This window comes from Paramacrobiotus metropolitanus, unplaced genomic scaffold (genome assembly GCF_019649055.1).
Source record: "Paramacrobiotus metropolitanus isolate TYO unplaced genomic scaffold, Prichtersi_v1.0 Parri_scaffold0000079, whole genome shotgun sequence".
Taxonomy (NCBI): domain Eukaryota; kingdom Metazoa; phylum Tardigrada; class Eutardigrada; order Parachela; family Macrobiotidae; genus Paramacrobiotus; species Paramacrobiotus metropolitanus.
The window spans coordinates 337,657-353,181 of NW_026570299.1; the positions used below are offsets into that span (position 1 = coordinate 337,657).

Here is a 15,525-nt window from a genome sequence, read left to right on the forward strand (position 1 = left end):
GTTATTTGAAATTCGTCAATCTTAGCCAAAAACCGACTTTCCGCGTGCGGAGAGAGTACAGTAATGCAGAGCAAAGCCAGCAAGCAAGGCTCTCAGTTTGAATTCGAAGTCGTCACAATACAGGGAACAATCTTTCTTCCTTTTCCCATTTTCCCGATATAAAAATTACAGCCGGCACTCTGGCTATTGTCGGAGCACTTACTCAATTAGATACTTTAGCGTTCTAGCCGCTTCACACTATCAAATGCTCCAATCGAACGCTATGAAAATTTGAAACCAGGAGTGACTAAAATTTTGCATTCACAGCTTTAGACCTTGACGGTGCAGACTTCGATCTTTCCCAAAGACTAATTCTTCTTCTGTATGCCGTATGCATTTAAAGGAATAAATCTGACGCTGTCGCACAAGACTTTCCTGTTCCAGAAATACACTTTACGCTCATAGGCACTGCGAAAGTCTAGTTATTTCACCAGAAGCTGGAATAACCTCGCCAGGCACCTGAGCCTTTTCCCCTCCTCCCACAGTCAATTGTCTGCTTATCAGACCTTCCAAAAATTATTTTTATTTCAACAACCGTAACAAAGCTTATCCGGATGCACGGTAATACCAGTACTGCTGAAGAATGTCTCCTCTGCTTCCGAATGTAAAGCACCCACGTGTGCAATTTTACGTCTCTAGTTACCTTACATTTCATAAATTCAGTCCAGATAAAGATAAAAAACTAAAATCTTAGGACATGCCAATAACCCATTCTACCCGTCAAAGGATGACAGTTTGTAGCCGTTGTGCAGTCGCAGCATGAAGTCCTCGATTTGCACTACCCATAACATTCTGCTGCAAAAATGTTTTCACAGTTCATTCGTTTTGCATTTCTTAGGGTGTTCTTCGGTTTATATTTATGGAGGTTAACTGTGATTTTAATTCGTCGAACATTGAAAATGCTAAGTACAGTATGACTTAAATGGTCCTACCTAATTAACCTCTGCAGTAGCTCTTAAATGCGGTAGCATGCGTGATATGATCGGTGAAGATCCATGCTTCTGGCCATACGCATGACCTTTCTGCAGCACGTGTTTTCAATTATTTCGCCAACGTAATATTGCCGTTACAGCTTCTAGCACCGGCGTCCGGCACCATTTCGTTGTCTCCGCTCATAAACTCGCCGATTTTAGAACTAGCGGCGCTCAGTGCGAACTGCGAATCACCCACTCGAAACGAGCAATGAACAGGTAAGCAAGGAACCTAGAAATCATTGCTCCTACTGCATGAAGACTAACAAGACAAATATAACCCGAAGTCCGTAACGCTGATTTACTACGTACTGCATGTTTACTTAGTAATTTGGTTGGAGCTTCCGTGTTGAGCAACATTTGGGAACGGCTGCGCTGGAGCATTCCCAATGTATGCCCAATACGGAAACCGAAATCAACTATCGACCAGCATCGCGCTTCGCGTAGTGTACGCTGCTGCACTTGTTGTCAGCCATAACACAGAATGAGCAACAAAATGTTTCAAACGTAAATAAAGAGCACATGTATACATAGTATGCGTTTTGCTGCAAATTTGGAATGTTGCATCAATTACGTTAGCTATAAAAGTGGCAAAGATCACGCGGCAAGTTTATGGGTATTGTCCGCATAGCTACCGTACATGGCGCAAATGAAGTGCTTATCATTCTATTTTCTCGTTTTATGTCGCAGGCTGCGCAGAGTGCGAATCAAGTACTGTAGTACGAGTAATTAGTCCGAACTTGTAACCGCACTTGCTACTCTAATCTAGCTGTGATACTGTATATTAATTGGTTCAGTTAGTCGCTCTGATTTATTGATGGCGAATACAAAAGCAAACTAACAATTCACAAACGAAACATCACATTATAATGTTAAGAAACAGCAGAAACAGAAAACATTTGATCTAAGTGGTCCCACTGTGTCCACGCCCACCGCACGAACAGGTAGTCCTGGGTAATGTTCTGGTATTCCGCGATTTTTTTCCGCTCGGCCTGCGCCGGCTTGCGTGGATGTTGCTGCGATACTTCAGTATGGGATAGGACCATCGTAAACACACATGTGCAGTGACATCCAGTCGTACACAAATAGTTTAATTTGAATTTTGAATTAGTTTTGTAACTGTAGGAGTATTTTTTAGAGCACCAGCTACGTATACAGGCTCTTGCCGAATCAAATTATCTGTATTAAATGCAGGCATAATGCGTACTGTAAAGATGGGACTTCTGGTACTGACCGTCACGATTTGCTCAGTAAAAGTATCACGTAACAGCTCTGTTCGAATACTTTGTGCCTGCTAATATTAAATACAGTGGACTTCGTATTTGTAGCAAAACCATCGGTTACATCTATTAATTTCATATCCGTATTGCCATAACACTTCGTATGTATTCTATCCGTAATGACTTGTTGAGTATGTCCCTGGCGTATTGTACATATTCATAATATTAATTTTAGTGTTAGTATATCGTACAAACTGCAGATACATCCGATCATTGCGAAATGTGTGCTGCATTTTGCTGTGATGATTAAAAAGAAAGGTAACAGCGGAAAAACAAGCAATAAAATACCATTCTGAAGTGAACGGAGTTCCAGTATGTCGCCACTTCACACTTGCATCCCATAACATAATTTTACAACTCCTGCAATACTGATACTGTGCCGGATTATCACAAAACAGAGCCATATACATACGTAATTAGCCTTTCGGCTAAACCGGTGGCCGATAGAGCAATTGCTGCTGTTGAAGCGCGTCAGGAGATTTTTAACCTCACTACCGCGGTTTGCCATGCGTTTTGAATGTGAAAATTTTGAATTATTTTAATTTTTAGTGTATACCAGCGGCATTTTTTACTGACGGGCTATTGCTGGATAAAATAAAACAAATTGTTTAAACTCTACGGTAGCTTGTGATTTTGCAATAGTAAGGTTGTGACATATCGTAGTACAATGGCGAACGCCTTGCCTCAACATCTCTCCAAGCGTGTTAAGTAATTTAGCTTGCACAAATGAAAATGCTGAATAAAAAATTCGGTAGCGAATGAACAATTAATTTTTTTACGGAATACAAGTATTACGACGGACCCGCGACCGACACGATCAGCGATTTCCTCGAACAAATTGTCGTAGGCTGCGATTTTGTAGTTTCATTCGATGTACATAACGTAAAAAAGACTGAAAAGAAAGCTAAGAAACTTTAGAAAAAAAAACACGCAAATAATATCACATCAAAAAACGTGGAATCACGAGAAAACCTAGCGCTTTCAATATTAGGTACTTTCAAGGCCGGAAGTACGCTGCTAATATAAAAATATATTAGTCAGGTTGTTTTTGTTAAAAATTGTAAAATGTGTTAAAAACGGCAGTTAGAGGGCGCACAAGTGGAGCGATGGGAGAGATGCAAGGGATGCAAGTGCCGGTAGTTTATAACTAGTTTTAACAGTGCATCTATTTTCGATACTTATTACATACTGCCGCTGAATGGTTCAACAGAAATACGAGTACTACATAACATTTCTTTCCTACATTCTAAATCCATGAAATTGCTCACTCAAAGTGATAATTCTAACTTTCTAAGTTCCCATTTGCACGCCAAGGTATATACGTAGTACAGTAAGTAAGCTGGTGTAACGAGCTACGAACATAACGATCGCACAGTTCTAATTTATCGCCGATCGGCAAGCTGCTTAGCAACCCTATCTTCCACTTTGTGCGAACACTGCCGTAAATTGGCGATTCAGCGCGGATAGACGTGGCATTCGAAGCGATTGCTTTCTACACAACCTCGATGGGTATCAGCCTTAAATGCTGTTCTTGGGACCAATGGGACGTGAAATTGACATTTTGCCTTATCTCTCTCTCCCTGTACACGATCCTCATGGACATCCGATACAACTGGAATAATTACGACGTACAGTACAGCTGAAACGTTCGTCGACTGTCCGGTTACGCGTAATCAAGCTCGCCATATGGTACCCATCGTGGACAGCCGCAGCGACCTTTAGGTACGCTTTAAACTTGAGGTATTATGTGTTATGTAGACTGCAAACTGTAATAATTTTTTTTGCTTAGAATTAGCGCAAAAATGTTCGGGCGATCGTATTAGATCATAATATATATTGTGCGCAAGTTGGCATAGTGGTAAAAAAACTTATAAAAAAAATTAGAAAAAAGGCTTTTGGCTTTTAAAAAGGATTATTTTACTTAAAGCTGTGTGTGCACGGAGAAGAGCAGGCATTTGCTGTGCAAACAGGGTTTTGCGGTCCTCGTCGACTGGATGGCCTATCGTGTGCTCTGTCTAGTCGGATATATTCTTGCATACAACGGACAAAATTTCTTGGGATAATACTGCATAAATAAAATTAAGTTTCTGGAAATTGAGTAAAGTGGAGCGGGCGGCTGTGTTCGTGGAGGAATCCCAGCGCGTGCATGATCGCGTGCTGGATGGTCCCGGGTAACAAACAGCGGGAATGCAGTTTGAACTGCGTTGGGCGGCCGACAATGCGACCAGTGTCCGCTCTGCATGTGTTAAACAATACGCGAGGAGTTTCGCCAAGGGCAAAACTGCAAAAACGTTTACCGTACACTGGCACGAATTCTGTATGGTGTTGAATCTGAACGTATTCCGGTTGAGTTCCAGCGCATTTCTGGAAGGTTACACAGTCGCCGCTACGCCATTCAATAGTGTGCGTTTTAATAAGTGTTCCTTGCTCGTCGTCTGTAAGTTAACAGAATTGAGTTTATGGTATTCTACAATACGTCCATAGTGGGAATACGAAAAATAGGGACTACAAAAAAGAAATGTGGGCTTTATGGATGGTATCAGAAGTTGGTTTTTCCCGTTTTGTTTTTTTCTCTGGTTTTGAATCACCGGGTTCGGTACGTTTCGGGCTGGACTGCGCACCTTCTGGACTTTCTGGTTGAGAGTGTTGTTCGATCAAGCCGATGTCCAGGGCCCAGTTTGCGATAGTTGTCGCCGGTGTACTTTGCAATGCGTAATAATAGGTCTTGTTGTGGCCGGACTGTAACCCACCGTTGTTATAGTGAGTGCAGATCAAGTTCGTGAAGTAAACAACTTTTTTTCATAGACGTATTTAGGCATAAAGAAGGAAAACTATTGTGTTCCGCTGAGCATTAAGTACTACTCGTTCCACTATCCTGGCAGTTGACAAACTTGCGCTTTTGGCATAAAGTTCGCTGTTTCCACGCTCTTGAACTTTCTTGCCGTACGCCCTTCACTGACTTTCATGGTATTGCGTGATACGATTCCTCTGTGGCGTATTTATTACTGCCATTGGTATAAGATATGGGCGATATGCCCCTTCATATAACGAATACGGTTTGTTTTTAAAGAACACTGGTCAGCTGTTACTAATACACGGCTCCATATCTTCTGTATAATTTTTTAATTAGACATTTAAACCCATTTAGCTTATACAGAGCAGAAAATTAACCGATAGATATCACAACGCAGTACACTCAATCAGCAGAAAACAGCCTCAGGAGGTCAAAGAACGGACAACAACTGATCCAAATTTGCTCCCTGAACGTGGAGCTGTTCCCTGAACGGAGGCCGCATTCCCGCGCATTACATTTTCTTCAGGCAATGCAAAACTGGAAGCACTGTCTGCCCTTGTCAAACATATTTCTGTCAGATCCGCACTTCTCATTAATCATTTCCGGTAAATTTCTGAAGAACACTTTTGTCGGTGTCCCATGATGCTTGAGCATTCTTACACAGTAGTCTCAAGTCTAGACAAATGCCTTGCGAAATTCCCCTGGACTTTCTGGATAACCACGCCCGTAATTCTTAAAAAACCAGCCCCGCCCGTAAAGCGTAGGGATATGCTTCTCCGGGTAACGATTCATTGTTACCTAACGAGAGAAATTCTTTACAGTAACATAGTCACCACCGTAAAACACCTGTGAAAAATAATACAGTACATTTTGATCACACCGGCATCCGCAAACGAGAGTTCAAGCTGAACCCCACTATAAGCATTGCGTTCATTTTCCGTAGTCACAAAATAGTCTCTTGTATGTATCACTATATCCAGGGTTTCACTGTTCGGAAACGGAAAAGCAACTGAAACGGATTACACAAAATCCAAAAAATATGCTTCGGCCAGCAGTATCTGTACACCACATCAGCTTCCCAATGTCTTCATTTAGCGATGGTTTTTCTCACTTCGGTCCATGTTTAATGCAATATTCGAACGAGTGTACAGAACTCCTCCATTCATCTTCATCAAACCGTATCTAAACCGTTCCAATGTTTTTTTTATGTTTAAATTCATTAAGATTAGCCAAAAAGGGGAATCTCGAATTCGAAGAGAATATGTCGAGTTGAAGAGCAAAAAAGCTGGCCTCTCTGTTCAAAATCATCGCAGTACAACAGCACATTTGTTATACCCTCTCCTCCTTCCGATATAAAAACGAAGGCCTGCAACCGGTCTTGGTCAGAGCACATACCGAAATTTTAAAATAATAAATCTCGTTTGCTTCCTCGTAAAAATCACACGCGTACAGTTTCACATATTTACCTTCCAACAGAAAAGGTGAAAAACTAAAACTGGAGACTTCCAGTAAGCCATTCTTCCGGTCTAAGGATGACCATTTAGGCAACCATTTGCAGCTGTTATGCATCTGGAGCATGAAGTCTTTGATTCGCAGTACCAGAAACATTGCGTTGCAAATTTTCTTCGCAAAAAAAATACCAAAATGTGCACACGATTACAAAATGTGCACTTTCGATTTCGTGGTGTTCTTTGATTTGTACGGAAGTCACCAACGATATGTTAATTCTTCCAATACAGAAAATGCTTTAGTAAGGTATAGCTTAAGCGGTCTCTAACATCTGCAGCGGCTCTTAAAGCAGGCGCATGGGTCATCGTGGATGAAGTATTGCTGCTTGTCTCCGCCATGACCTTTCCACGGTACGTGCTTACAGTTTTTCGCCGCTTCGCTAGCTGAATATTTGTATCAGTTAATAAAGCCTTAACCGTGTGGGTCAGAGCTTAGGCGTTGGTCTCCGACCATACAGCGGTCGTCGACCTTGGACCGCGCGAAATTACTGCATAATTTTGGTTGGCGTTTCCGTGTTGAGCAACATTCGGGAACGTCTGCGTTGAAGCATTCCCAATGTTTGCTCGATACGGAAACCTACTAACGACCCAAAAAATTATCATTTCGCGGAACTAACGGCCGATGGCGAACCAACATAATTATTATGTAGAAATGTTACTTTCGATACACACTGTCACGATTGCTCAATAAAAGCATCACGTAAAAGTACTAATACGAGTAATTGGTACAGTGGACTTCGTATGTGTAGCAAAACTACCGGTTGTATCCATTTCACTGTGATACCGACATCCTGCCTGCTACCGGTAATAAACTGGTGACCTTTCACAATTCACAGGCGTACAAATATGATAATATGCGACTACAGATACTTACATGTACAACCGCTATCGTAGATTCTATCCGATCATTACGTTGTGTCGACTGCATTTTGCAATGAACGACATTTTCCTGTGGCGACGGTACGGTACCGTGACAAGTCCACCTGAGTCCGAGTAGGTCGCAACGTCATACCTGTCTAATTAGGTCTTTATGTCTTTATACATAATTGATAATATAGATATATATATATCGAATTGCTCACGAAAAAATAAAAGGTATCTCTTATGCCTTATTACGCATTTGGTATCTGTAACAAAATTGCCGGTTGCACGAAACTGGTTTCCGTACTGATATTTTACCTGGTATTGCTGGTGACTTTCTGTCCTATTGTAATTCGATTATCGCACTATTGCTTTCTACAGTCATTTTCCTAAAAGCCACGTCGAAATTGCAACGTTAAGATTTTGCAATTTTACAATTTTATTTTTTGCGATAAAAATTTCTAACATACAAACATAAAAACCCGGGAAAACGGACAACTTTAACGGCAAGGATACAGCTTCAAATATGAACATATCGGCAATAAACATCCTGTTTTGCAAACTCAACCAACTAGCAACGTTCTAAACCGATTCATAAAGAAAAAGAATTTACACAGAAAAAAATAATACGAGATAATTTAGACGTACAGGATATAAACAAGAAAAAAATGCACTTAACCAGGAATGCAACACTGCGGAATGTCACGTGGCCCGTTTCCGACACGGGTTCAGCTGGTCCCGGCCACCGGCAGCGCCACACCGCCGCCGACCGGGAAGTTGCTGTGAAACAGCAGTTTATCGGCGGTGTCGTTGGACGGAGCCGCGGGGCGCGGCGGCGGGACGATACTGGGATAGGTCACCGTGCTGATGTGCCGCTCGAAGTAGGCGTGCACCAGGGCGTCGTGCGAGGTGATGCGTTTGGTGGGATTGAAGAGCAGCATGTTCTGCGGACGAGAGTACAGTACTAATTATTAACAGAATAAGTAGCGGATATTTTGGAGTAAATTCTCATAACATTCTAGCTATCCGTTCAGACAAGTATAACACCGATATTGTGACATATCGTAGTGCAGTGGCGAACAGTTGCGAAAAGTAATATGCACTTACCGTCAAAACAGAAACACATAACGTAAAATTCTACAGGGAAGAAGAACTATTTTTTTCTCCGGAAATATGCGGAATTTTTTTTAATTTTTCCGCTCTCAGATATGGCCATTTTAACCAGCTAATTAATCAGAGAAATTTCATAACAGTTTTTTCAAGTTTTTCATTGGCTGGAGTAGTTGAAATAAGCAACATTTACTCGTAGCTGCACGATGGCGATATCGCAAAAACAGAAAAACGTTGAAATAAAAGAGAAGAGACTGAAAAAAAACACGAAATAACCCCATGTCAAAAAAATGTAGAGTCGCGAGAAAATCTGTTATTTTAATATTTCGAAAAACCGAATTAAGCCGCTAATCTCAGCTTTAGTCATGTTGTTTTTCCTCAAAGCTATAAAATATTCCGGGTTAAAAACGGCAGTTAAGAGGGCGCACAAGTGGAGCGCGACATAACCGGCGGCCCATAAAAGCATAAAACAGATAAACGGCGTAAAGGAGTTTATCACGTGAAAGCACAATATTTACAGGCTGTTGTCCTCACCGCAAAGTTCGCAGACGATCACCGCGCACCGATTACGCATTACAAGCCAGGCTGCCGCATCTGCGCAGCGTTGCGACCGGCAGACAAAATCAACACACTCCGATTACTTCTGGAGCCACATTAACAACATTACCCACCGACCAAACCAATAAAAACTCGGAATATGCGTCACACACTACCGCACTTCGCGAACTGCGGAAATTTCGCTGAATTTTCCAAAAATATTAATGTGAAAACACAACCCTACATTGGTGATTCGTAATTTTCGTTTTCTTCAAAATTTCAACAACAAAAACCCCTGAAATCATTTGATAAACTGCATCATCAATGCAATTAGCGCGCTACGGAAATCACGCGAAAATTTCCACAACAAACATGTCGAAGAAAGCTCTCGGCATCGTCAGTTACCAATTGCCTTTTCTCCAAAATTTTAACACTTAGGTAAACCCCTGAAATTTTAATTTTGCATATCAGCACAAAATTCCTAAATTTTTAAAATTTAGAAACAATAATGACGGGCCAAAAAATCTGGAGATCGCTATGTTTTCTGATTAATATACTGTCTTTATCTGAAAACCGCACCAGAATTCACGAACCGGAAATTTACCTAAATCTAGCTCAGTGAAAACTAATCTTTCCCTTCGCTATTAATTTCCTAATTTTTTTGCTCATTTAAGTGCATACTGTGAGATAAATAAAGATGGTATTTCTTATTTATTTATACGGTCTCAGAATTTCCTTGATAATATTAAAAAAAAATTTCCAAAATCAACTACATCAGCAGCGGAATTGACCGGACGTATACAAACAACAAGAAATCGATAATTTTCAGAAATGGAGAAATTATCGTTACCTTCATCAGATCGACGCCCTGGAATCCGACGAAGGGGACGAATTTGTCGAGGGTGGCCATGCTGCTGGGCGGCATGGCGGCGAAGGCCTCCAGGCCCAGACTGCAGTTGGCCGGCCAGTCGGCCTTCATCGGCAGACCCAGAACCCTGCCGGCAATAACGCACCATGTCTTTTGCACATTCCCAGAAAAAAATTACAAATTTCAAACGAAAAATAAACTTACGAAAAAATGGATTTCAGCTGGCTAATCTCGCTCTCACCGGCCAAAAGCACCCTGAAAAAGGGAACAATTAAAGTCCGTAATCTGCTTGAGTCAGCCGGCAAAAAACATCATCTGGAACGATTTATGATTTTTAACGAATAATTATTATCAACAGGTAAGGCGTAGCATCCGTTTGCTTAGAAAAATTCGGAATAATCTCTTCCTAGTAATTGTAAAGGTTTACTGAGCACCAAGCTACACCTGTATTATTAGCCAAAAACACATCGATTTTATATTTTTTTGTAGTATTCTGTGCGGTCTACAAGAATTAAAATACGGACCACGAACAAACGCAATAAATAATCATAAAAAAGTTTTACATCCGTAACATCCGTAGCTTACCAAAGAAGAAAACTAAAATCAAAATTACAGTACCAAAAAACTTGTTGCCGGGTTTAACTGCAGAATTATTTCAGATTTAGGCTTACTCATTATTGCACATTTCCGCGAACATACACCCGACACTCCAGATATCCACCGCGAAGGAATAATTGGCACTGAGCAGCACTTCCGGCGGCCGATAGTGCAGAGTGACCACCTGCAAATATGGTTCAACGTGATGTTACTACGCCGGTCTAGATTGCCGCAAATATATTACTGACACATTTTCCTGTAATTATTTATTATAATAAATATTTATTGACAAATATCCAAATCATACTCACAAATCTTTTCACGTTATCACCTTCAGTCCACAAAAGTTTGGTAAAAAATTATTTATCATTTTTAACAGCGCTTTCAAAACTGTGCGGATACGATGAACATTACAAGGCTAGAAGCTAAAGTGACAAACCTTCAGCCCCTGTTCTACAATCTCTGCAATAACATGGTTCTGCGTACATCGTGGTAGATCGTACAATGTTAGCAGCTTGTGACTAGGAACTAACCGATCAGAAAAACAACAAACTACGCTGAACTGATGCAATCAGCAGGATAATTGCAATAAAAAAATGATCAAAAAATATTTGAACAGAAGCACCGCTGCCGAAGTTCACCCAGTGACGAAAGAATGTATATCAAGCACATTTGACATTTACCTCCAGCGACACGGGTTTCCGGTCCATCATGACCTTGCCCAGGCCGAAATCGGCGATCTTCACCACGGCGTTCTTAATGAGAATATTCTGCGGCTTGATGTCGCGGTGCGCCACGGCCATCGTGTGGAGAAAGTCCAGACCTTTCAGTATTTGGTATAAAATATCCTGCAAATATGACGATCAATGATACGCGAAACATTAAGTCTACCATGGTGACTATGTTCCAAGCGGGGATTTGACGCGCTCACCCACCTTGACCAGGCCCGGCGTCAGACCGGGATGGCGTGACTGGCTCGCGCGTGACCGGATGAACTTCTTCAGATCCATATCACAAAACTCCAGGACCAGGTGAATGTGGCAGTCCTTCTCGCGGCCGCCCGTACAGTAGTAGTTCATATCCAATAAACTGTTCAGTAAAATAGAAATGTTACTTACCGAATGCTCGCTCTTCGCTTTTCGCTGTGAAGCATATTTTTAAGAATTTAACCAACTATTTTCCCAACCAGCTTTTAGAAATAGTTTTGTAGGTATTGGTTTCCCAGTTCATTAATTCCGCTCATTAACTTACCAAAGTGTCCATATGATATCCCGATTTTAATTTCCAATATTACTACCTTTGCCCTAATTATATGAATTTTGTCTGCAGATAGAGATCATATTTTTAAAACTTTACCAGCAGATATCGTTATTAACTTTTATTTGTTGACTAACGTATATGAAAAATAGATGTCGGATTCATGATTTCCGTAAAATTTCGGTGATTTACTTGACAGCGTATTCTATGTTATCATGTTACTTTATTCCTAATTAAACTAAATTGGCCATAATGTACGAATTTTATTTACAGCCAGAGAAAATAAAATTCAACAAAATTTATTCATTTTCTTGGAGACAACTTGGAGCAAGCGTGCCTTATCAGTCGCATGGCAGCTGCATGATAATTATTCATAAAATGCTCCACAACACATGGTTGTTGTTGAGTAAACAGGTGTTTTGTATGCGGCAGTGGAGCGGAAAAGACGCCACAACAGCAAAAACGGCAGCCGGTCATAAAACAGCAACTACCCGGTAAACACACCGGCTAGCGTCCAGCTGGGAATTTCAACAAAGAACATCATGTTAAACAACCCTTAAACACCGGCGCCAAGATAACAGCGCTACCGCGGCCCGCTCTGACCTCTGTAAAGACCCCCTCACACTGCAAATACACCATTAAATACTACCACAGACTACAAAGTACCACATTAATCTTAATGTATCGATACGCTGCGTAATTTCGTCAACATGTAGCGCGAGTGGCCGGGCTGATAACAAATTCAGTAATACGATTATACGCAGCGGCTAAACAAACCGGCATTCGTTTACTCAACCAACAAGGTTCCATGTATCCAAAACTGATTTCAACATATGCCGGAATGCGGCGTGAAAAAGCTTCCATATTCAGTTAAAAATTCCAGCTTCTTTAGCGAGAGTACCGAAATTTTCAAAAAATTTCCCCGCTGCACCGTACAAAAAAATACAAAAAATCCCCCATTAAATCCAATAAAATAAAACGTTTTAAAAGTTCCACGACCAACAGAGAAAAATAACAAGATCGGATATTATCTCGGAAATGTTTAATTAACAGTAAAACCTGGCCACGAAAAACGATTTTCCATCAATTTTTCGATCATGCCTCTCATAGCTAGTCTACTACTTTTGAAAGGTCAAGAATAAGAAAATAAATGCACTATCAAAGGTATTAAGTATCGGAACTGAGAAGAACAATTACTGTACCTGATGATGTTGGGATGACGCGAGGAACATCGTCGCAGTAATGAGATTTCTCGCAGCGCCCACTGCGGAATGCCGTCGCCGGCGTCGCGGATTTTAATGTACTTGATGGCCACAATTTCGTGATTTTCCTTATTCTGGCACTGGTACACCACGCCGAAAGCACCGGCTCCCAGTCGACGCAGCTACAAACGAAATACACACTCAGCAAAAAGGAATGTCATTGCATCAATAATAAACTACCATTTAAGTACCAAACATGATATATCAATGAACTCCTGAACTATGAATTTTTGCTTTTGCGTGTCTTTACCGATCCTGAATATTTAACAGATCCATTTAAATTTTTCGCGCATGTTGATGCAATGCAGCAACTCCCCGTTCATTACATATACAGCATATTTTACAAATGACAAGAAATTAAAAAAATTAACCGATTTTAATTAGTGATATAAATAAAAAAAGGGGTTATTTTCCACTTACTTGAGTGTTTAGAAAATAATCTGGCTCACAAAATCGTAGATGGTTATTAAATCGCAGTAAAGTAAGTTAAAGTATCGTTCCACTGAACTTGCACCGGAAAGATCAGTGGCCCATCAAGGCGGCGATAAAAGCAATTTACAAGTATCAAATTTCGCGCCCTTTCTTCCGCTGACCTCATTGCAACAATGACATAATAAGCATCATCTTATCGCTTTCCAATTTACTGTTACGACCGCGGACCGATGCCGGTATACTGCTTTTTTTTAAATCTTCACTGCGCCATTTCCGCTGCGAAACAACACTACCCAAAATTTCAAATAATCGTTAATTATTCACAAAACTCCTACATAAACAGTCATTGCTCCAATAAAAAAATCTAAAAGATTTTTTTTAAAAATCGTAATAAACATTTAGAATTATATTTTCATCTCCAACTACAAGTAAACGACACATTATACACTGGTTTAAATTTCTCTATGGTTTAATTCTTGATGTGCAATAAAGCACCCTTTCTTACAAGAAAGGCTCTGCAATAGAGCACTGTAGACTCTACACTCTACACAGTCTACAGTGTAGAGTGGTGACTGGTGAAAGGAAAGTCAGGTCAGAAATTAGCACATGCCCGTAATTTCTTGAACGTGAGCCAAATATCTGGCATCGCTTCCAGCCCGGTGCAGCTTACTTGTTAATGCAGAAGAATGCTTGCTCGCATTCTTCCACCTCGTCTGCCTCTCATCACCATCACCAGACCAAGGTGCAGTAAACGATCGCGACAAAAGAACAAAGCTGGCTAATAAAGAATTTCGCGTCTCGACAAGTATGCGCACACTCGCAAAAACGACGCTATTTACGTTGCAGATTACCGATTAGCCAAGATCACAGAATACTTATTCTCGCGAATAACACTATTTCCATCAGAATTAAATTTGCTGTGGAAAGGGATAAAAAAATCAAATTAAAAAAAAATAAATTCGCACGAAGGAAGCAGTGAAACTGTGCGCGCTAAGTCATCCATGTATACAGAAGCACTACTGCCGAAGCGTATGATACAGGAAATGTATCCCAAAAACCGTTATTAAAGCCTAACTACGGTATTTTCTCAATATTTCCAAAATAAATAGGTTTTAAAATCTAATGAATGCAATTTCTTACCTGCTCATATTTGGCGCTTCTCCGCACAGACGTCGGCGCCGTGGCCCGTGTTAAGGAGTGCCCATTGTCCATCTTGTTGCTCTGCATCAGCGGATTGGGATTGAGTGTGGGCAGCGTGCGGACATTCCCGCGATGCGCGATGGACTGGCAGTGATAAGGAGCAGCAGCAGCAGCAGCTGCTGGTCGATGGCTGCGTTCATTCACAATTTGCTGCGGCCTTTGTCCGCTACCGGGACTAAGCTGATCTCCATCGCCACTGCCAATAAGCTGCTCACTGACGGGCGCAGACGGATCGGCGCAGGTAAAGTCAGGACAGCGCGCATATTGGCCGCGGCTGCAGCGACGGATCGGAGGCATTTTTACGGTGCAATGGCAGCAATGCTGCGATTATGACGGCTGACAATGTGAGGGAAAACGTCAATTAGGGGGAGCGAGACATGGCTGGAACGGTGTTTGGTCTCAACCGCGGCACGGAGAAAGACAACAGACAGCAACGAAAATAACAAAAACAAAAACTGGAGGCCAGCGAGTGTGACTAGAAAAATAATGATGTGTGCCCCGGTTGTTGCACTTGATGAACTCCAAGCGTCCAAGGAACAGCTGCACTGTACGATCACGGTCTGGCGCCAGCTGACAACAGTGATGGCAAGCCAAACGCAGCAGAATTCTCCACTTGTTGCTTCAACAGCGATGAATCTTGAACCGGTCCGTTTAAAAACGGAAATAAATCTTCCGAGTTATGCTTTCAGCTAACTATAAAATTTTATACAATGAATAATTCCAGTTTTTAAGTTTAAGACAGACTTCTTTCTAAAAACGCGGATGTGGATAATGAATTCATAGAAACATTGCTACAGCAGCGATAACAG

The 15,525-nt window shown here is 41.2% G+C and overlaps 1 protein-coding gene across 1 annotated transcript; it reads right to left on the reverse strand.

Annotated features, from left to right (window-relative positions):
* Positions 1-7,911: 7,911 nt before the first annotated feature.
* LOC129595511 (cyclin-dependent kinase 5-like) lies at positions 7,912-15,235 on the reverse strand. Its single transcript, XM_055492551.1, has 8 exons — positions 14,657-15,235; positions 13,025-13,206; positions 11,501-11,654; positions 11,249-11,413; positions 10,640-10,749; positions 10,173-10,223; positions 9,951-10,095; positions 7,912-8,397 (listed from the first exon to the last, which is right to left on the reverse strand). The coding sequence occupies exons 1-8, from the start codon at positions 15,011-15,013 to the stop codon at positions 8,182-8,184; spliced, it is 1,380 nt and encodes a 459-aa protein (XP_055348526.1). The 5' UTR covers positions 15,014-15,235; the 3' UTR covers positions 7,912-8,181.
* Positions 15,236-15,525: the final 290 nt, after the last annotated feature.

Coding starts and splice junctions, on each gene's coding strand:
- LOC129595511 (XM_055492551.1), bottom strand. CDS start 15,013: ATGCCTCCGATCCGTCGCTGCAGCCGCGGCCAATATGCGCGCTGTCCT. Junction 11,414..11,500: donor TGACGCCGGGCCTGGTCAAG/GTGGGTGAGCGC, acceptor TCATATTTGCAG/GATATTTTATACCAAATACT. Junction 8,398..9,950: donor AGGGCGTCGATCTGATGAAG/GTAACGATAATT, acceptor TCTCGTCCGCAG/AACATGCTGCTCTTCAATCC.